The following is a 19,948-nucleotide window of genomic DNA, read 5'->3' as shown; positions in this document are numbered from 1 at the left end:
TATTTATTTCTGGAAGAGACATGCATACACATCCTACCAAACACACACATGCTCGTGCACACACAGACACACACACACACGGGTGCACACCTCTCTATCAGTTGTTCTGCCTAGTTCACCCCTTCATCCATATTTAGTTTACTGGGGGTAGGAGGGAAGGGGTTAAAGACCTACGACATGAAGTCACCTCATCCCTTTCTTCTCATTCAGAACATCCCTTATCTGTCCTCTCTGGGTGCATCACAGGCCTAGGCACAAGGAGAGGAAGTGTCTGTAAATAACTCAGATTCGGAGTTGAACACGGGCATTTGTGCTAGGTGATCTAGCCGAGAACACTTCTCTCCATCTTTGCACAATTACTTGTTGTCATTCAGATTTCAGCTTAAGTGATATCACTGGAGAAAGCCCTATCACAAAATTAGAGTTATCTGTTTTAATTATCTGCTTCTAGTCCATCTCTATGTAAAATTTTCTTATGTCTTTGCTTGCCATATGTATTGACCAGCCCACTCCTTTACAACAGGAGGTTCATCAGAACAGGGATCTTACATCCCCACCTAGAAGAGGGCCTGGAACAAAATCAGTGCTCAATAAACATTATGAAACAAAAGAATCCTCCAGCACCATGTCCTCAAAGAGGCTCTCTTGACTTCCCTCTACCTAGAGCTGATATCTGTGCTCTCTTTTCTAGGGCAGGAGCTGCCTTTGATTCACCTCCTTGTCTCCAGGGTGTAACTCAGGGCTGGGCACACAGTGAGAATCCATTGGCAGAGTGAGGAGAGAAGCAGAGACCCTGAGCAGGGCAGACACCAGATCAGTCCATGGCTCCTCCACGCCTGGGTTTCCAGGAGCACCCAGTTCTTATCTCCAGAGCCTGATCAAATGGCCTTTTTCAAGTCCCTGATGCAACTTTGAATTCCTGCCTTCCCCTAAACTTACACCCGCTCTTTGAAACACTTATTCTAACAACTAAAGCAACTCTAGAGGTTTGCTTTGTCCCGGGGGGTGGGGCCACTTCCCCTTGACTCTGCTTCATGATTGGTGATTTGGCTCCTCAAGCATTGGCCCTTGTGTACTCAAGTCACCGTGCCCTGTTCAGCAAGCCTCCCAGATTCCCGTCATCAAGGAGCCTGCCAGGCGCTGAGAGGAGCCCACTGTAGAGAAGATCGCCACCTCCCGCCAGCACACCAGGATCATGTTTCCTGATGCCATTGACATAACTCTGAAGGGCCCTTAGGCTCAGAGGACAAAGAACACTCAAACCTTACAGCAAATGAGCAGACCTCCCAGAAAGGGAGAAATCTGAAACAGAGATTTACATACAGCTAGGACACGATATCAGAGAAGGCGGTGGCACCCCACTCCAGCACTCTTGCCTGGAAAATCCCATGGACGGAGGAGCCTGGTGGGCTGCAGTCCATGGGGTCACTAAGAGTCAGACACAACTGAGCGACTTCACTTTCACTTTTCACTCTCATGCATTGGAGAAGGAAATGGCAGCCCACTCCAGTATTCTTGCCTGGAGAATCCCAGGGACTGGGGAGCCTGGCGGGCTGCCGTCTATGGGGTCGCACACAGTTGGACACGACTGACGTGACTTAGCAGCAGCCTGGAGCTATTAATAAAATTTCAAAAACCTTGTTCTTTGGAAAATCAAATATATTTGGCAGATAGGTCCACAGTGGCTTGAATGATTGCTCCTAGTTTCTCATGTCTTCTTTTCATAGAAATACATAGCCATGCCCTTTACTATGGTACTTTATACCACCTCCCACTGAGTGTGTGGAGTAAACACCCTGACCCCTTTGGTATTTGACTTGGCTGTGTGAACATGAGCAGACACTCAGGGAACAGCAGCTTTAAATGTGAGAAGAATATCTCCCTAGTAGCCACTAATATCAGGATAATTAAATGATGTAGAGAAAATAGGAAGCCCCCGAGGAAGCTTGACGTAAAAAACAGTTATTAAAAATCTAGTCATGCATCAATGGTTAATAGCCCAGTCCCTGGACTCTGACTTCCTGTATTTACAGCCCACTTCTGCCATGAACTGGCTGCATGATCTTTGGAAAATCATTTTAACCTATATGTGCCTCAGTATTCATTTTTAAAGACTCTGGTGCTGGGGATGATTTGAAGGCGGGAGGAAAAGGAGATGACAGAGGATGAGATGGTTGGATGGGATCACCAACTCGATGGACATGAGTCTGAGTGAGCTCCGGGAGTTCATGATGGACAGGAAGCCTGGTGTACTGCAGTTCACAGGGTTACAAAGAGTTGGACACAACTGAGTAACTGAACTGATTCATTTTTAAACTGGGTATAATGATAGCATCTACATATTAGGGTTAATGAGGATTATATGAGTTAGTACAAGTATAATATATGGCACATAGTAAGTGCTATGAGAATATGAGCCATTAGAGTTGGACTGTGAAGAAGGCTGAGCGCCGAAGAATTGATGCTTTTGAACTGTGGTGTTGGAGAAGACTCTTGAGAGTCCCTTGGACTGCAAGGAGATCCAGCCAGTCCATTCTAAAGGAGATTAGCCCTGGGTGTTCTTTGGAAGGAATGATGCTAAAGCTGAAACCCCAGTACTTTGGCCACCTCATGCGAAGATCTGACTCAATGGAAAAGACTCTGATGCTGGGAGGGATTGGGGGCAGGAGGAGAAGGGATCAACAGAGGATGAGATGGCTGGATGGCATCACTGACTCGACAGATGTGAGTCTGAGTGAACTCCAGGAGTTGGTGATGGACAGGGAGGCCTGGCGTGCTGCGATTCATGGGGTCGCAAAGAGTCGGACATGACTGAGCAACTGAACTGAACTGAACTGAAAGTGCTATGAGAATATGAGCTATTAGACCAAGTTGAGTATATTCCAGGGATGGAATTGTTCAACATTAAGAAAGGCATCCATGTAACTCACAAACTTTATAGCACGTTCAAGAATCTTAATAATCTTATAGATAGGTGCAATCTTGAAGCCTTGAAGCTCACTCTTTTCCTCAAACTAATACACAGTCTCATAATTATTTACATATATTTTTCCTTAGAATGCAAACTTTCTGGGGTTGATTTAAAATATACTCCAAATGATTATTGCCCCTAGCTTTGTCATTAAAATCTGTTTAATTTCTGATTCATCACCACCCTGGCCATAGAGTGGTAGGTTCTTAAAATGAAAGGTAGGCAGTAACTTTTTGTCTTATTCTTTTGCATGTGTGGGTGGTAGAGAGAATGATGGTGCCCAATGTGCTTCCAGGATGGAACTAGGTGGCCCCTATCATCCAACAAGGAAAATTCAACCTGAGATTGCACTTCCCACTTTTCAGGTAAGTGGGGGTTCAGAGCTAGAGTTAACTTGACTTCTAAAAATACAGAAATGTTTCTTGAAACCAAAGCAGTGGAAACTCATGTTAACACAGTCATGATTTATTACACTTGAATCATCTCTGTTCAATGAGAAGGTGGGGTGGTTATGAGCACAAGCTTCGGGTCCAGGTAGATGAGTTTGAAACCAGCCTCTGCCAATTGCTTCATGTTTAAAAAAAGAAACTCAAAACATTAAACTTCTCTAAATTTCAGTGTTGTTATATAAAAGATTGGGGAAAATAACGCTCATCCCATGACACTGTGCAAAGATTAAGTCATATAAGATGTTTTAGAAGTGCGTGTCAAGGTGCTTGGTATATAGTATGTGCTCAATAAATGGTGGTGTGACAAGTGGTGTGAACTCCTCACTGAGTTCTGAAGAGGTGGGGAATGTGTTCATCAGCAGGCAGTTACTTGGGTAATGTCTATGGTGAGGGTGAGATCTTCCTTAGAGGCACTGGCTGACACCCCAAGACTCAAGGAAGTGAATAATACCTGCCAATCACTAGGAATAAATTGGCCTCCATCATGCTGGAGCACCACCTGACCCTCTGACTTCATGGAGAGCCTAACAAGATGCCTCCCCACAGATCTCAGGTTGATAGATAAACCCAAATGTATCCTTAGCTCCACATGTGTGAAATTTCCCAGAAGTCCACCTATCATTGTGCTTGAGCAGAACGGCTAAATCTTGATGAGGCTGGGCAAGCAGTGAGCTGCAAAGACAGAGTAGAGGGGGCCAGGAAGCAGGCACCCAGTGTGGTGCTTTGGAGGGAACCTTCATCTCAGGACCTTACTGTTGCCATCTATAAATAAAGGAACTGGACAAGAAGAGGAGGAAAGAAACCTCTGTCTCTTGCAGAAGGGCAAAGTTAGAGTGGCTGCCAAGAGTGCAATGCTGAGAAGGGGTTCTGGGGGAGTCAGACTGATTAGTGATCATTGGGGAGGAGTTAGGATCCACCCAGGAGTGGAGTGATCAAGAGTGCCTTCAATTCTGATAGCCACAAAGGAATTATAGCACCTGATCCATAGACCAGGTAGATTCCCAGGATGGAGGCTGAAAGGAAAGATAGGACTCTGTCCATCCTGTGGCTTTGGTGCCTGCTCAGAACTCACAGATGGCCAGTCGGTACTGCAGGCAGTTCTTGTCATTCCACTGACCATCTGTGTATATCTCTACACACTTCTCTTTACCCCGGCCCCTGGGCTCCCCTGGGTACCAGTTGGTATAATTCACAGGGGCTCCATCCAGGTAATAGAAGTCTCCAGCGGTGGGGCCTTCAGCCAGCCCCAGGTAAGCATAAGTATTGTGCTTCTTCACGATGCTGGTAATGGCCTCATTCTCCTCTGGACTCCTTGGGGCAGCAATGTGTCCACCTGCTCTGGCACATAACTCTTTAATGGCATCAAAATTGAGTGACTGCCCATTGGTAGAGAAGACCTTCTCTCCTACTGCCAGCATGGACCCCTGCAAAATGAGGACTGACAGCAGAAGAATCCAGGTCAGGCCACAGACCTCTTTGCCTCCTTCCCTTCAGGCTCTCCACCTTTGTGTTCTCCCCAATCTCTTTATCTTTGCCTGCCTCTGTCATCACTCCTTCTTCCAACCCCAGTCTTTCTGGATTCTCTGCTATGCCCTCATGATTCTGTTTATTCCTTCACCCATTTAGCAATTACTTATTATTATGTGTTATAAACTGTGCAATTTCCTGGGAATCAAAGAAAGCAATATCGATAGGGACCTTGCTTCCCCAGGACATAGGGAACTAATTCATGTCTATTTCTCTCACCTCTGGCCGTTTAAGAACATCTAAAAAATGACTTCCACATCTACACTTGTTCATCAAGTCTCTAGATTCTGGAGCCTGGTTCTGAGGATGAGGAGAACCAATGGGAGACCCCCTACCATATAGAGCCCCAAGGGGGACCCCTTACCGCCCTGTGACTGCAGGACTTGATGTCTGATCTCATGGAGTGTGCCCTGGAGCTCTTCATCTAGATACGCTGGAAACCCTGTAGAGAAATCCCCGGCAAGATGAGAGGACCAACAGGCCGACAACAACCCCACTTGCTGCCAAGCAGATCTGAGATCAACTGCAAGCCTGGAATTCGGCCCTTCACTAGTCTAGAGCCACCACCCGGGCCCCCGGTCATAACGGTCCACAAGGCCAGAGTAGGTTTCAGTCTTCCCTACACGCTTATCCCTTAGTGCCTCCTTGCACCTGCTTGCCCCTTCCCTGCTCTTCTTTCCTTCCATGTCCTTCCATGGCTCTGTCTGTCCATATCTGTGGAGTTCTCTAGTTCCTGGGCAGGGCCCCTTTCCCACCCTCCATTAAGAGCAAATGTGGTTCTTTCTGTACTCTGATGTACCCTCATTGCTGCTATAAGGGATAGTAAGAAACCTAGAGCTCCAGAGGCCCCCTGGGCAAGCAGGGCCCCCAATTTCATCATCTGTCTGCTCTTGGTCCATGTGAGCCCATACACCTCGGCCCCAGGAAGGGCTTCCCCTCCTTCCATCGCTATTCCATTTCCCACACCTGATGTCCCGTATCTTCCTGGCAGCAGTTGTAATGCACAGAAAACTTTCGATTCCCACCAGACTCTGCACTTATGACCCACACCCCAAACACCTCCGGGATGCCCTTTGGGAACTTGCACAGTTTTGTCTGACCCCCATCATTCCTCATGTAACTGAACACATGGGCACGGTGTCCAGTTGCCTCTGCCCACTGGCCCCATCCAGCTCACCTGGAGGACCTCTCTCGCCAGGCTCTCCCTTTTCTCCACGTTCTCCAGTGAGGCCAGGGGCTCCAGTCATCCCATCACGCCCAGGGAGGCCTGGCATTCCTCCAGGGGGGCCCATGGGGCCTGCAGAGAGAGGGGAGGAGGATGTATGGTATCTGTAACCCACAATGAGTTGGGGCTTAAGCGACTGGACCTCCATTTCAGCCAGGCTGACTTGCCTGTCCTTCCACGGGCACTGAGGATAGACCATCCAGGGCTGTTCCAGTCTAAGGGTCCCAGGAAATACCCACCATCCAGCTGACCCTTGGACCCACCTGGGCAGGTGGTCCCCTTGAAATCAGGTCACTGTCCCCCCCTCCCACTCGGTACCTGGAGGCCCAGGGTCTCCTTTGATACCATCTCTCCCATCTCTTCCTGGCAGGCCATGGGATCCAGGAGTGCCAGGAATGCCAGGGCTTCCAAGACAAACTTCCTTCGTGTCGCACTCGAGGCCAGAAGCCACCATCCAGAGGAGCGTAAGGGTCAAAGAGCACAGCAGCATGGCGCCTGTTCCAGCGGCTCCTCCTGTGGAAGGGAAGGGCCGTGGCCCCGCTGAAGCATTTATCAGGGTTTCCCCTTGCTCTGCTTTGTCAAGATTCAGCACATGCTGGGGCCTGAGGGCTGGGTTGGTACTCTCAGGATCTCTGGAAAGACCCAAACTATTTTTGGAAATGTCAGCATCATTTGGTACCTAACACGGTCTCATGCCCCATCCCCTTGGCTGGAGGTGGTATGGTACCTGGGCAGGTGAGGGGTTGTAAAGAGCTCTGGAGAGTCAGAGGACCTGGGTTCTAATAGAGTCTCTGTTCCTCACTGTGTACCCCCAGGGAACTCTCTTGGCTTCCCCTAACACGTCTGTCCTGGAGGAAATCCTGGCCTGTACCTCCCAGGTTGCTGGGAGGAAGGAAATGGTCACTCACTCACTCATTCTGTCTGTCCCTCATACTCTCAGATGGCCTCCTTTTGAGTTGAGGGATCACGATCCTGAGGATGAGGAGAAATGACCAGGGCCCATGGCTTGGCCATTCCCAGTTGGTCAACAACAGGGAGTCCCCTCCTCCCTGCTCTGGTGTCCCTTTCTCCTTGGCAGGCTGTTTCTCCCCCTGCCCCAACCCTGCTGGCCCTGCTGAGTCCTTGGGGAGAAGGGACTTGGCCTAGGAGCACAGTGAAGAATGAGGATATCTGCAAGCCCATCCTGCACCCGTAGTTAGGACTCTATGGAATAGCTCCTAGTAGTACAGAGGAGGACCCTCCTTTCCACCTGACCTGTGGTGAAGCCTGTGACTGTTGGGCTGGTTCACCCTGGGGAAGACCCAGAGGATGGGGCTAAACTCACCTGCACGAACACAGCCCATGCTCCCTGCCTCCAGAGCAGTGTGGCCAGGTGGATGGTGCCATTTATACTGATGTAGGCCCCCAGGCATCCTCTCCAACCTGTAGAGGTTCCTGTCACAAGGGCCTCTACACCAGAAGGGCTGGGCAGGAAGCCGCCATCTTGTTTACTCAGCAACATTTCCTCACAGGCACTCAGGCTGGAGAGGCACTTAGAAAACCTGCTAACGAGAAACTCCAGGTCGGTAAGAAGGGAAATTTCCCATGGGCCGGAGGTCACCCACTCTCCTTCCATCCATCCAGTTTCCCACGCAGTGAAGGACGAGAGCACTTACAAGGAGGCATGTGGCAAAGGAAGTCTTCTCCCTCCTGGGTCTCAGGTCCCTGGTCCTGGCTAGTGACATGTTCACACTCCTGGGATCACTACCCTCAAAAAGCCCACCAGTGGGAGAGAACATACCAGGGCTGGACTCTTTTCCCAGGGGAGCAGAGGGACAGATCAGTGGTATAAAGGGCTGTCCGCTGGGGCCATTCCAGTTCCAGAGACTCTTTGGTCTTGGAAGCATCCTTGTGGCTCTAAACCACGCAGAGGTCATGTCTCAAGCCAAGGGATCATCAGACTGAGCTGGAACAAACTGTCTGTCAAGGGGCATGGCTCACTACTGAGCCTCCCAACTCCTGCTTCTGGGGTCTGTGGCTGAGTTGATGGGTACATGGTTCACTGGCACAGGTGATCCCTTGGCTGGGTCCCCACTCCTTTACCTTGGCAGGCTCAGTGGTAGGGAGACAGGGCAGGAAGCCATATTTTCTGTCTTGACCATGGTGATGTCTAATGACCTGCAGTGGTGATATCTTTAAGTAGTAGAATGACTTGTGAAGACAATGGAAGAGATTCCCTCTTCAAGCCACTTAATTAGGAGGGAATCTCTAACGTAGGATGGTAACAATGGAGAGCCAAGACAGGAAAAGATTGCCATGCTTACCTGTGAGTGGTCTGAAAATCTTGAGATCCGCAGGGAAAGTGGGAGCCTAGCTAATGGAACTCCTCTCCTGGGAGCAGGAGGCCTGTCAGAGCTGATCTGGAGCTCTAAGTGCTTCCAGCTGCCCTGCTGCCACCTGTCACATGCCTGTGACTCTGCCGGCATGGGATGGGGAGCCAGGGCCAGCACTGGGCTGGGGCAAGCTGGGTCCAGCTTAAGGACTTCAACTTGGCTTGGAGGGAGTGTGGTTCTTGGGGTGAAGGAACAAGAACAGGGAGAGTCTTCTTGGGAAGATCTTGAAGGGCCCTGGGGAAGGCAGCCTGGAGGTCAGGGCCATGTGATTGGTGGGGGAGGGGGTGGACTTAGGAGTCAGAAATACTCAAGTTGTGATTTGGAACTGCCACTCTTTATCCATGTGGTTTTGATCAGGTTATATAACTTCCTGAGCCTTTTTAAATTTTGAATCAAAATTAAATTTCCTATCAAGCCTATAGGAAAGATGCAGGGCAGTACAAATTGTTTTCTGAAACCATGACATTCCATCACCCTAGTATCTTAATTTATATTTTATACATAGATATTTTTCCACATAACCATCAAAATGAAGAAATTAGCACTGGTTCAGCTATTACTTTCATTAAACAGTGACAAGAGTATCATGTGGTGTTTTATTTCATCATTTAGGTCATCTGTTTAACAAGTTACTTACATAACTTAATGCCAATATATAAAAGTGTGTCATATAAATTCTAATAAAATCATGAATTAATTGTTTACCTGGCCTTACCTCTTTCTTTATCTCTTGTTCCATCAATTCTCCCTTCTGCAGCTTCTCAGAGGATGATGCTCCAAGTTCACAGAACTGAGTGCTGCTTTCCGTGTCTTTGATCATGATTCTTCTCTTGTCTGGAGTGTTCTGATTGTATTTTCTGCCACAAAAATGTAGATATCATACAATATTTGTCTCTGACTTATCTCACTTGGCTTCCCTGGTAGCTCAGAGGGTAAAGAGTCTGCCTGCAAAGCGGGAGACCTGGGTTCAATCCCTGGGTCAGGAAGATCCCCTGGAGAAGGAAATGCAACCCACTCCAGTATTCTTGCCAGGGAAATCCCATGGACAGAGTAGCCTGGCAGGCTACAGTCCTTGGGGTCGCAAAGAGTTGGACACAACTGAGCGACTAATACTTACCTCACTTAGCATAATGTCCTCAAGGTGTATCCATATTGTTGCAAATGGCAGGATGTCCTTTTTCTCATGGCGGAATAATATTTCATGGTAGTATACACCACATCTTATTATCAATGGACATTTAGGTTATTTCCATACTTGGCTATTGTGAGTAATGCTGCAATGAACACGGGAATACCGATATCTCTTGATAACCTGTTTTCGTTTCCTTTGAATATATACTCAGATATATACTTTGAATATATACTGAGATGGCTGGATGATCTGGTAGTTCTATTTTACAATTTTTGAGGAGCCACCATACTGGTTCCCATAGTGACCAGACCTGTTTACCAGTTTACAATCCCACCAACAGTGCACAAAGGAACAAATAATCTTTTTACTGTAAGTATGCAATATTATTACTCATTGGTTATCTGAGGTTCAGATGCAGTTGAGCGTCTTATATTTTATCTGGCAACCCTCCCTGCAGGGACCTTGTCCTGCAGAGGTTGAACAGAGATCTCCTTTGGCTTTGATGTCACTTCACGGGTCTAATTTGGGAGCGCGTGGTCAAAGTGAATCATCTTTGGCTCTGACCTCTATGTGGTTGGTAAGCAGGAGAGTGTGTGGGTTCAAATGAGGCTGCTATTGAAAACAAACTCCAGGACTTGCCCGCTGGACCAGTCGTTAAGACCTCATGCTTCCAATGCAGGGATCGTGGGTTTGATCCCTGGTCAGGGAACTGAGATCCCACATGCTGTGGAGTGTGGCCAAAAAATAAAAAATAAAACAAGCCCCAGCTCTCCTGAAATGGCAGGGGATACGCAGGAGCCAGGGGTGAGAATGCTCAGGGCTTGCTTCATGCCCTGCCTCCACCTGGACAAGAGCGACTCTCCCAAGGGAGTTCCCGTGGCTACATCGGGAGGGCAGGCAGGGAAGTGAGATACGGTAGGAGAGAGAAAAGGAAAGGACCGTGTGGCCAGAGTGCCTGACCAGCCTTCCAGGGGACGAGTGTCCACCAAAGCAGAGATGTTGACCATGTGCAGAGGTTTCTCACAGAGTCGAAGAGTCCCTTTCTCTGGGGCAGTGGGCTTCAGACACCTTGCAAAGCACACATGCTCAGCCCAGAGAGGAGGCATCAGCCAGGGCTCAGGCTCTGGAGCTTATTTACACGTGACTGCCTGCTGGAAGCAAAGCTGAACGTAGCCTGCGGGGTAGGGCAGGTGGACAGAGGGACTAGCCCCAAGCAGGTTGGGGTTCACCTCCCCGAGAAGGACGCAGGATGGGCTGCCCCTGGATCCCAGCCTCAGGGAGTTAGAGAGACTGTCTGCCACCTACACTGTGACAGGCAGAAGACTTTCAAGAGCCTGCAAGCTTCTTCACAAACAACGCTTTAGTTTGTCCCAGGATCGAGGAGGCCCTGGTCATCAGAATCAAACACGCACATTAGCCTGTGCGCTGAACAGTTACAGGGTTCCGGGAGGAATCCCACACTCAGGACAACATGGAACTCTCTTTCCCCTCCTGATTTGCAGAACCACCAGCTTCTGATCTGACTGATTCCAGCCTCATGTCTGTATTGGAGTCGAAGGGGCTTTTCCCATCATGTATCTCCCCATGCCTCCCCCACATTTATTATATTCATTTATTACATTCACCCAGGCCCTCCACTGTCCCTCAGAGAACTTCGGTGCCCCATCCTGATACACAAGTGACCCTGTGTCAGCCTTGGCCTCCACCTGGGAGCCTGGCCCCAGAACAGCCTGGAGTTAACAGTGTGAGTCTGCACAGAGCTCTCTAAAGAGGCTTGTTCTTTTGGGTCCTTCCACATGGTCCACTCTCCCGTGTGCAGTGCCCTTCGGCGAGCCCTCCTGTATTCTATCAACCTCTGATTACAGCAAGAATATCTCAGTACCTTCATCCTAGACTTTAGAAAACATTTCAGAAGAGCCCAAAGCCTCTGGGCATGAACGCCCTGCAGTGCTTGTCCCAGTGACCCGGGATGTTGGGACAATGTCTCCTCAGGCCAAGAGGTGGGCCTAAGATCGGCTATGGTCTGGGTTTCATTTTCTAAAAGACCTGAATGTTCAAGAGGGGATGTTCTCTGGAGAGCTTTCAACTTAGAGCAGCTCAAAAATGGGGCTGAGGAGGTCTCAGCCCCTCCTACTCTGTTCTCTCACAGCACCCTGGCAGGCAATCAGACCGCAGGCTACCCCACCTCACTGAGCTGAAGAGATGATGAGACAAGAGTTCAGGTAGTGGTCCTGGCAGGGGAACGGATGCGGGGAAAATCTGGTCCTCGATGGAGTGTCCCACGTCTGTAGGGAGCAGGGTCAGCCCCTCACACACTAGCCCAGTGTCCGCCCTCTGAGGGGCAAGCAAGGCTTCCCTGGCGTCTACATCACTCCTAACTCCACAGTCTTCTGATACCTCTCTGCTATGTTGCTGCTGCCTCCAATCCCTCCATCCCATGTACCGTTGGATTCACTGCCCCAGGAGAAACTGACTAGGAACAAGTAAAGACTCCAGATTCCAATTAATATGTCTCTGAAACAGCTTCAACCAAACACATTTTGGTTTACCGGGAGATGGTGTTAATATGAAAATTATGACTACAAGCATAAATGTAAAAAACTGAATTTGTGCTTCATATATGACCTGAGCCAGGGGAACTCAGCCTGCTGCCAATTGAGCACAGCCCCATCCTCTGCCAGAGCTGGGACTCCCCTAAGCTACATGGAAGTGAAAGCATTTCTATTAGTTGCTTAGTTGTGTCGGACTCTTTTGCGACCCCATGGACTGTAGCCCATCTGGCTCCTCTGTCCATGGGAATCTCCAGGCGAGAATACTGGAATGGGTAGAGTGGATAGCTACATGCCTAAGCCCCAACTCAAGACCAGAGGGCACACACTGGCCGTGGCCCCCACACTGCCCAAGGCCAGGAGCAAGGTCTGCAGGGACATTCAGAGAGGCGGGGCCTTCAGGAATCCAACTATGGCAGGTGACCCCTGCAGGGCCACTGGCCACCAGCTATGTCTGCTTCCATAAAAGAGCCTTGTCTCGGCAACCCAGCAGTACTGTCCTGAGGCTGTGCCCTCTGCCACGGCTCTGTCTGCCCACAGCTCTACAGATATCCATGGGACAAACAAAGATTCTACATGAGATCCCAGTTGGGCCAAAGACCAACAGGGAGGAGGAGAAAGAGCCTGCGCCCAAGAAGTGCATAAGAGTAGGCTGAGGATAAGTTTCTCGGATAAACACGAACCAGGGAAGGGAACAGTGAACTAATCAGAGTCCCACAAGGATGCAAGCCACACCATGGATGTAGAGGAAACCAAGTGGCCAGCAGAGCGTTGTTCCACAGCCCCAGAGAATCGCGGAGAGTTGGCTGGATTGGGAGACACTCATGAAAGGGACAGAGGGGCCCAAGGAGGGAAGGAGACCAGGTTGGTGCACGCAATGAAAGGTCGGGGGGCAGCAGGACACAGTGCCACACACTCTCCTGCTTGTGCCCGAGTCTCACAATCCTGGGGAGATCCTTACTCAGGAAGCCCCCTGGTTCCCAGCTGTGCCCCTGAGGCCTGGCTCGTTGCAGGGTGGGGGATGATGGTGCCTGGGGCAGGGCCTTCAGTGTCCTTGATCAGGCCTTCCCTTTGCCTTCTAAAGTCCCCTGAAGAGCAGACGCAAAAGTTGGATGGTCTGTGTGTTCCATATGGATTCCTGAGGAACCTAAGGATCAGGCTCTCATGTGCATAATCCCTCCCCCTAAGGAAAAGGACTTGCTCCAGAGACAGAATGTTAAGAAAATGGTTCTGACTTCTCAGGGCCTGTGAATGGTTTCTGTACCTACAGAGGCGGAAGGTGATCCCTGAGCCTTCCCAAAAGAATTCACAAGAGGGAGCCCACAGCTCAGTTCAGTTCAGACGCTCAGTCCTGTCCAACTCTTTGTGACCCCCTGGACTGCAGCCAGACTTCCCAGTCCATCATTAACTCCCAGAGAACTCATGTCCATCGAGTCAGTGATGCCATCCAACCATCTTATCCTCTGTCATCCCCTTCTCCTCCTGCCTTCAATCTCTCCCAGCACCAGGATCTTTTCAAATGAGTCAGTTCTTCACATCAGGTGGCCAAAGTATTGGAGTTGCCACTTCAACATCAGTCCTTCCAATGAATATTCAGGACTGATCTCCTTTAGGATGGACTGGTTGGATCTCCTTGCAGCCCTAGGGATTCTCAAGAGACTTCTCCAACACCACAGTTCAAAAGCATCAATTCTTCAGTGCTCAGCTTTCTTTATGGTCCAACTCTCACATAGCTTTGACTAGATGGATTTTGTTGGCAAAGTAATGTCTCTGCTTTTTAATATTCTGTCTAGGTTGGTCATAACTTTTTTTCCAAGGAGTTAAGCGTCTTTTAATTTCATGGCTGCAGTCACCATTTGCAGTGATTTTGGAGCCCCCCAAAATAAAGTCTCTCACTGTTTCCACTGTTTCTCCATTTGCCATGAAGTGATGGGACCAGATGCCATAATCATAGTTTTCTGAATGTTGAGTTTTAAGTTTTTTGACTTTTTCTCTCTTCTCTTTCACTTTCATCAGGAAGCTCTTTAGTTCTCTTTCTGCCGTAAGTGTGGTGTTACCTGCATATCTGAGGTTATTGGTATTTCTCCCGCAGTCTTGATTCCACCTTGTGCTTCATCCAGTCCTGCATTTCTCATGATGTACTCTGCATATAAGTTAAATAAATAGGGCGACAACTTACAGCCCACGGCTATCCCATAGGAAATGTATGGGTCAGCTCTGCCCTCTGGTGGCTGAAGAAAAAATTGCAGTCAAATGAGCCGATCTGAAAACAAACGTCGCACATCACTCTCCCTGTTCACTCATTCCACCTTCACGAAGGGCGGTTTTATATCAGGGGTCTTGATAAGTCCTGACTTAATCCTCTCACTCTCCTGGCTCTGCCATGAGGATCTGCTTTCCCCCTGACCTAGCCTGATAGAGTCTTCACCCTTGGACGTTCCATCCCTATTTCCACAGAGGCTGGCTCAATGCTGTCCCTGGAGAAGGTGGATGTGAAGCAGTGTCCACTCCTGAGCACATGTTAGGTTTCTCTACATCCACCATATTCTTTGCAGGGCCCATCTTTACTCCCTTAAATAATAGAGGAACTGAGGCTCAGTGAGGCTCCATAACTTCCCAGAAGTAGCACGGTCTGCAGGGTCTAGAGTCAGGTTTGAACTTCTTCCCATCTGATCTCACAGAATCCTGGGCAAAATTTCCCTGAAGATCCAGTGCATCCTTTGCCCACAGGCTTAGGCTCTGGATGGACTCCTCTTGGACAGTCACTCTGCAAGGTAGACCTTATCCAAGCCTCAGGTCCCAGGACTGCTTGCTGTATCAGCCAGAAGCTCCAGCCTTGCTCTTTGCCTAGAATCCACATCCACCCCTGAGCATGTTTGATCCTGGATCAGCTAGACTACTGGGCGCAGCGACTCATGCCCCAGCCTCCAGCCCCAAGGCTGCTGCTCCAGATCTTGGCTCAGGCTGCTCCTAGGCCTTCAGCGGGCGCACAGCCAACGGTGCCGTCAGGGAAGGCTCCTCACTCTTCGATGAAAAAGCTGAAGGCCTCCCTGGCCCAGAAGCCCTGGAGAGGTGGGAATCCCAACCTGCGTGTACCTGTGCAGCCCTAAGTAACTGAACTCAGTCCAGCCCCAGTGACAACCAGAGGGCGGCAGCCCTGCCAGACCCGGACAGACCGCCAGGAGCCCCTGGTGCCATGATACAACCTCCGCTGTTCTCTTACCGCCCAGCCACACAGAAGCTTCAACAGAGAAACAGTGTTCCGATATGTCTAACGTCTTTGGTGGTTGAACTTCTCCCAGATAATAGTTAAGAAATAGTGAATTACATCAAATTTACCTTATTACATTTTCTAGAGATTAAAATATAATGGGAATCATTTTAAAAACCACTACCTGCTAAATACTATCCATAACTTGTTTATAATACTACGGAGATGCAATATGAGAAGAAGAAAAAAAGACTTATGTAAAAACAGTTCTTTGAAATGAAAACAAATATAGCTAATTCAAAAATACATTTGGACAAGGTGAGTTTTTACATTGGGCCTTGGGGTAATTTGGGGGTTTGGATTAGCAAGGCCACCCGCAGGGTCAGAAAGCCAAGAGGTAATCCATTTCTACTTTCTGTTTGAGGGAATGCAAGGAAGACCCAGCCCCCAAGGGAGGACCCGGAGAACAATGACCCCTTGGTGAGAAGCTAGCTCAAGGGCCCACGCTGGCTTCCTGGAGGAAAAGAAGAGAACACCCTGCTGCCAGGAACTCCACAGGTGCATTCACGGGATGGTGTGGAGGAGGAGCAGAGAATGCCTGGCAGGCAAGGAAGGAAGAAGAAATGTGTCCAGGGCTCAGAGAACATGTCCTCCCTGACAAACACTCCATCTGGATCATTAGATGCGTGATCCAAATCTAGACTCTGTGTGGTTTTTTAATTAACCTAGAGTTGATTTATAATATTAGCTCAGGTATGTAACAGTGATTCAGTGTTTTATAGATTATACCCCATTTAAAATTAATATAAATATTGGCTATATCCTCTTGTCACCTGTTGAAACATAGTTTTTACCTCTTAATCTCTTGCCCCTCCCCCCTTCTCTACTATGATAACCACTAGTTTGTCCTCTATAAGTCTGTTTCCTTGTTATACCACATTTTATCAGATTTTAAATCTGAGTGACGACATACAGTCTTTGTCTTTGTTTCATTAAGCTTAATACTCTTCAGGTCCATCCATGTTGTTGTAAATGGCAGAATTCCATTCTTTTTATGATTGAATAACCTTAGTCCGTAAAGAATCTGCCTGCAGTGTAGGAGACCCAGGTTCGATCCTTAGGTTGGGAAGATCCCCTGGAGAAGTAAATGGCCACCCACTCCAGTATTCTTACCTGGAAAATCCCATGGACAGAGGAGTCTGGTAGGCTGCAGTTCATGGTGTCACAAAGAGGTGGGCACAACTGACTAACACTTCACTTCACATTTCGTGAAATATATACATCTTCTTTGTCCGTTTGTCTGCTGATGGACACTTAGTTTGCCCCATATCTTCGCTACTGTAAATAATGCAGCTGTGAATGTGCATGCTAGCATGCCAAGTTGCTTCAGTCGTGTTCGACACTTTGCGACCCTATGGACTGTAGCCCACCAGGCTCCTCTGTCCATGGGATTTTCCAGGCAGGAATACTGGAGTGGGTTGCCATTTCCTCCTCCAAGGGATCTTCTAGACCCAGGGCAGGTGGGTTATTTACCACTTGCGCCACCTGGGAAGCCCCAGCTCCGAACATTAAGGTGCATACATCTTTTTGAATTAGTGTTTTTATTTCCTTCAGGTAAAAATATCCACGAGTGGAATTGCTGGATCATATGGTAGTTCTTTGGCACTGCCTTGCTTTGGGATTGGAATGAAAACTGACCTTTTCCTGTTCTGTGGCCACTGCTGAGCTTTCCAATTTGCTGACGTATTGAGTGCTGCACTTTAACATCTTTTAGGATTTGAAATAGCTCAGCTAGAATTCTGTCACCTCCACTAGCTTTTTTCATAGTAATGCTTCCTAAGGCCCACTTGCCTTCACATTCAAGGATGTCTGGCTCTAAGTGAGTGACGACACCATCATGGTTATCTGGGTCATTAAGACCTTTTTTGTACAGTCAGTTTTCATTCCAATGTCAAAGAATGTTAAAACTACCATGCAATTGTGCTCATTTCACATGTTAGCAAGATTATGCTCAAATCCTTCAAGCTAGGCTTCAGCAGCATGAACTGAGAACTTCTAGATGTACAAGCTGGTTTCCAAGAGGTAGAAGAACCAGAGATTAAATTGCCAACACGGATCATGGAGAAATCAAGGGTATTCCAGAAAAACATCTACTTCTGCTTCGTTGTCTACACTAAAGACTTAGACTATGTGGATCACAACAAGCTGTAGAAATTCTTGAGAGATGGGAATAACAGTCCTAACCACTAGACCACCAGGTAACTCCCTATTTATTCTCTTTTTGATTACAGCCATTATGACAGGTTTATTATATCTCATTGTAGTTATGATTTGCATCTCCTAATGTTTAGTGATGTTGAGCATCTTTTCATGTGACTGTTGGCCATCTGAATGTCTTCTTTAGAAAAAAAATATCTATTCAGGTCTTCTGCCCATTTCTTAATTATTTGTTTGTTTTTATATTAAGTTACAAGAGATCCTGTCTGGCCTGCAAATTTTCTGCAGAAAAATCGGCTGACAGTCTTACAAGGGTTTCCTTATATGTGAACTGGTTCTTCTCTTGCTGCCTTTAAAATTCTCTTTAACTTTTAAAATTTAAATATCTTGGTGTAAGTCTGTTTGGGTTCATCTTGTTGGAGACCCTCTGTGGATAGGAGGGAGGGAAGGAAAAAAAGATAGGAAAAAGAAGGGATGGTTAGGAGGGGGAGAGAGGGAGTGAGGCAGGAGGGAAGGAAGAGAAGGGGAGGGAGGAAACCACCATCTGCCGTGCCTGAGCATTCACACATTACTGTTCTCTTTCGTCTATAGCTTTCCCTAAGGAAAGCTTAAAATTACTGTCCATTGGAGTATCTGATTTACATAATTCAAAACATTTAAACAACAAAGTGAAATAGATGCAAATCTACATGCTAATGACATCAGGTCATCACATAAGATTAAAATTCACCATTTTGGACTACAACAAAAACCTCAAAATTTTTTGAAAAATACAAGTAACAGAGATTATTTTCTGTAATTGCCTGTCAGAGAAACTAGAAACAAGTGAAAAAGTTGAAGTGGAAAACGATGTGGAAACTGTAGAACTGCCTCTGGGGTAAATTTTGGATCTAGAAGCCACTGGAATCTATCTGGAGCTCAGAAAGTTAGAAATGGAAAATGAAACGTAAGAAAAGCAGAGAAACAGAAGTAAGACAGAAACAACTGAGATACCGTGGAGCTCATGACCTCGGGATATTTGGTGCCAAAACCGGAGCTAATTAAAGGTGATCTTCCTTCTTCCCTTCTCCCCCCACCACATTTTTTTTTTAGGGAGAAAGTTCCTAGGTAGGACCCTCAATCTTGGCCACAGGAGAGGGGCACTGCTCTTCAGAGGTGCGTGGAGGGAGGTGGAGGGGCCTGCCTCTTGGGAGGGGCGCAGCCCTGGGGGAGGCGATGGGGAGGCAGCACTGTCAGCCTAGCCAGGGCTGCCCCCTTGGAGCTGTGTAGGAAACCCTCAGCCCAACAGAACAAGCCAACCAGCTTTATGTCACCCACAAATATCAAGAGACCCCTACCCCACTGCACCCAACCCAACCTTCAGTCAGGAGGAGGGAGGTGTGTGCCAGTGGTTGAGGTCAGGGACCCTGGAGGTGGGGGGGCCCACAGGGTCCAGGGGTAAGTGAAAGGGAGTTCCCTACTCCTCCCCAGGGGCCCAGGGCTGTCCCTCTTACCGGAGAGTACACACAGCTTGGAGGGTCCTCATACCCTCCAGAGCAGCATGGTGAGGCCCAGTGCTGGGTGGGACATGATCCAGCCACTTCTTGCAATGAAGTGAAGGAGACTCAGCCACCACACCTGTGGTTCCTATCCTGCCTGGGGACAGGGTCAGCCCTTTATGGAGTGAGGATCCTCAGAGGTGGCCCCACCCTCCTGAGCCTCAGTTTCCTCCTCTGTAACTTGGGGATCTGAATAGTCCTCTTAGGCTACACAAATGCCTCAGCAGTTTCAGCCTTGGCTTGTAGAGGACAGGGGCTCCTTCTAGCCCCCAGTGTCCCAGGGCCACCCTGTTGGAACTCCACAAAACACCCTAGAGGGAGCCCCTTCAACCTTGGCAACAAGAGAGGACCCTGCTCTTAGGTAGGCAAGAATAGACATGGGTTTCCCAAGAAAAGTCACATGCCCACCCTACCACCACCACCATGATCCATTCAGCACACACCAACCTTGCCTTCCTGGTCGTCCTCAGGATGGGGCATGGCCACCTGACCCACAGTTCAGGGAGCAAAGCATTCCCTCCCTGTCTTGATGGCACCTCTGACCCAGAGGTCAAACAGGACAAACATGGCATTTAAATGTTAAGAACAAAAGAACCGAGTACCCTCTTGGAAGTCTGTGAACAAGTCACAGGGACTGTATTTGGAAATGCGTACTTCCTTATGCCTTTGATAGCTCTGAATTTTAAGACTATTTCCCCACCCCACCCCCCAGCCATTTCTTGGCCAAGATCCAATACTGCATTTTTTAAAAGTTATT

The 19,948-nt window shown here is 48.4% G+C and overlaps 1 protein-coding gene across 2 annotated transcripts; it reads right to left on the bottom strand.

Moving 5' to 3' along the window:
* LOC102175746 (pulmonary surfactant-associated protein A) lies at positions 3,416–13,606 on the bottom strand. Of its 2 annotated transcripts, none has more exons than XM_018042467.1 (7): positions 9,662–13,606; positions 9,260–9,401; positions 7,497–7,716; positions 6,491–6,685; positions 6,125–6,244; positions 5,312–5,389; positions 3,416–4,858 (listed from the first exon to the last, which is right to left on the bottom strand). In XM_018042467.1, exons 3-7 carry the CDS (start codon positions 7,582–7,584, stop codon positions 4,482–4,484), a joined length of 858 nt encoding a protein of 285 aa, XP_017897956.1. In that variant the 5' UTR covers positions 7,585–7,716; positions 9,260–9,401; positions 9,662–13,606; the 3' UTR covers positions 3,416–4,481. The 2 variants fall into 2 exon arrangements, with proteins under 2 accessions (XP_017897956.1, XP_017897957.1); XM_018042468.1 differs by having other exon boundaries at positions 6,518–6,685.

This window comes from Capra hircus, chromosome 28 (genome assembly GCF_001704415.2).
Source record: "Capra hircus breed San Clemente chromosome 28, ASM170441v1, whole genome shotgun sequence".
Lineage (NCBI taxonomy): Eukaryota > Metazoa > Chordata > Mammalia > Artiodactyla > Bovidae > Capra > Capra hircus.
The sequence above is the reverse complement of the archived record's forward strand: the minus strand, read 5'-3'. Positions and strand labels throughout refer to the sequence as shown.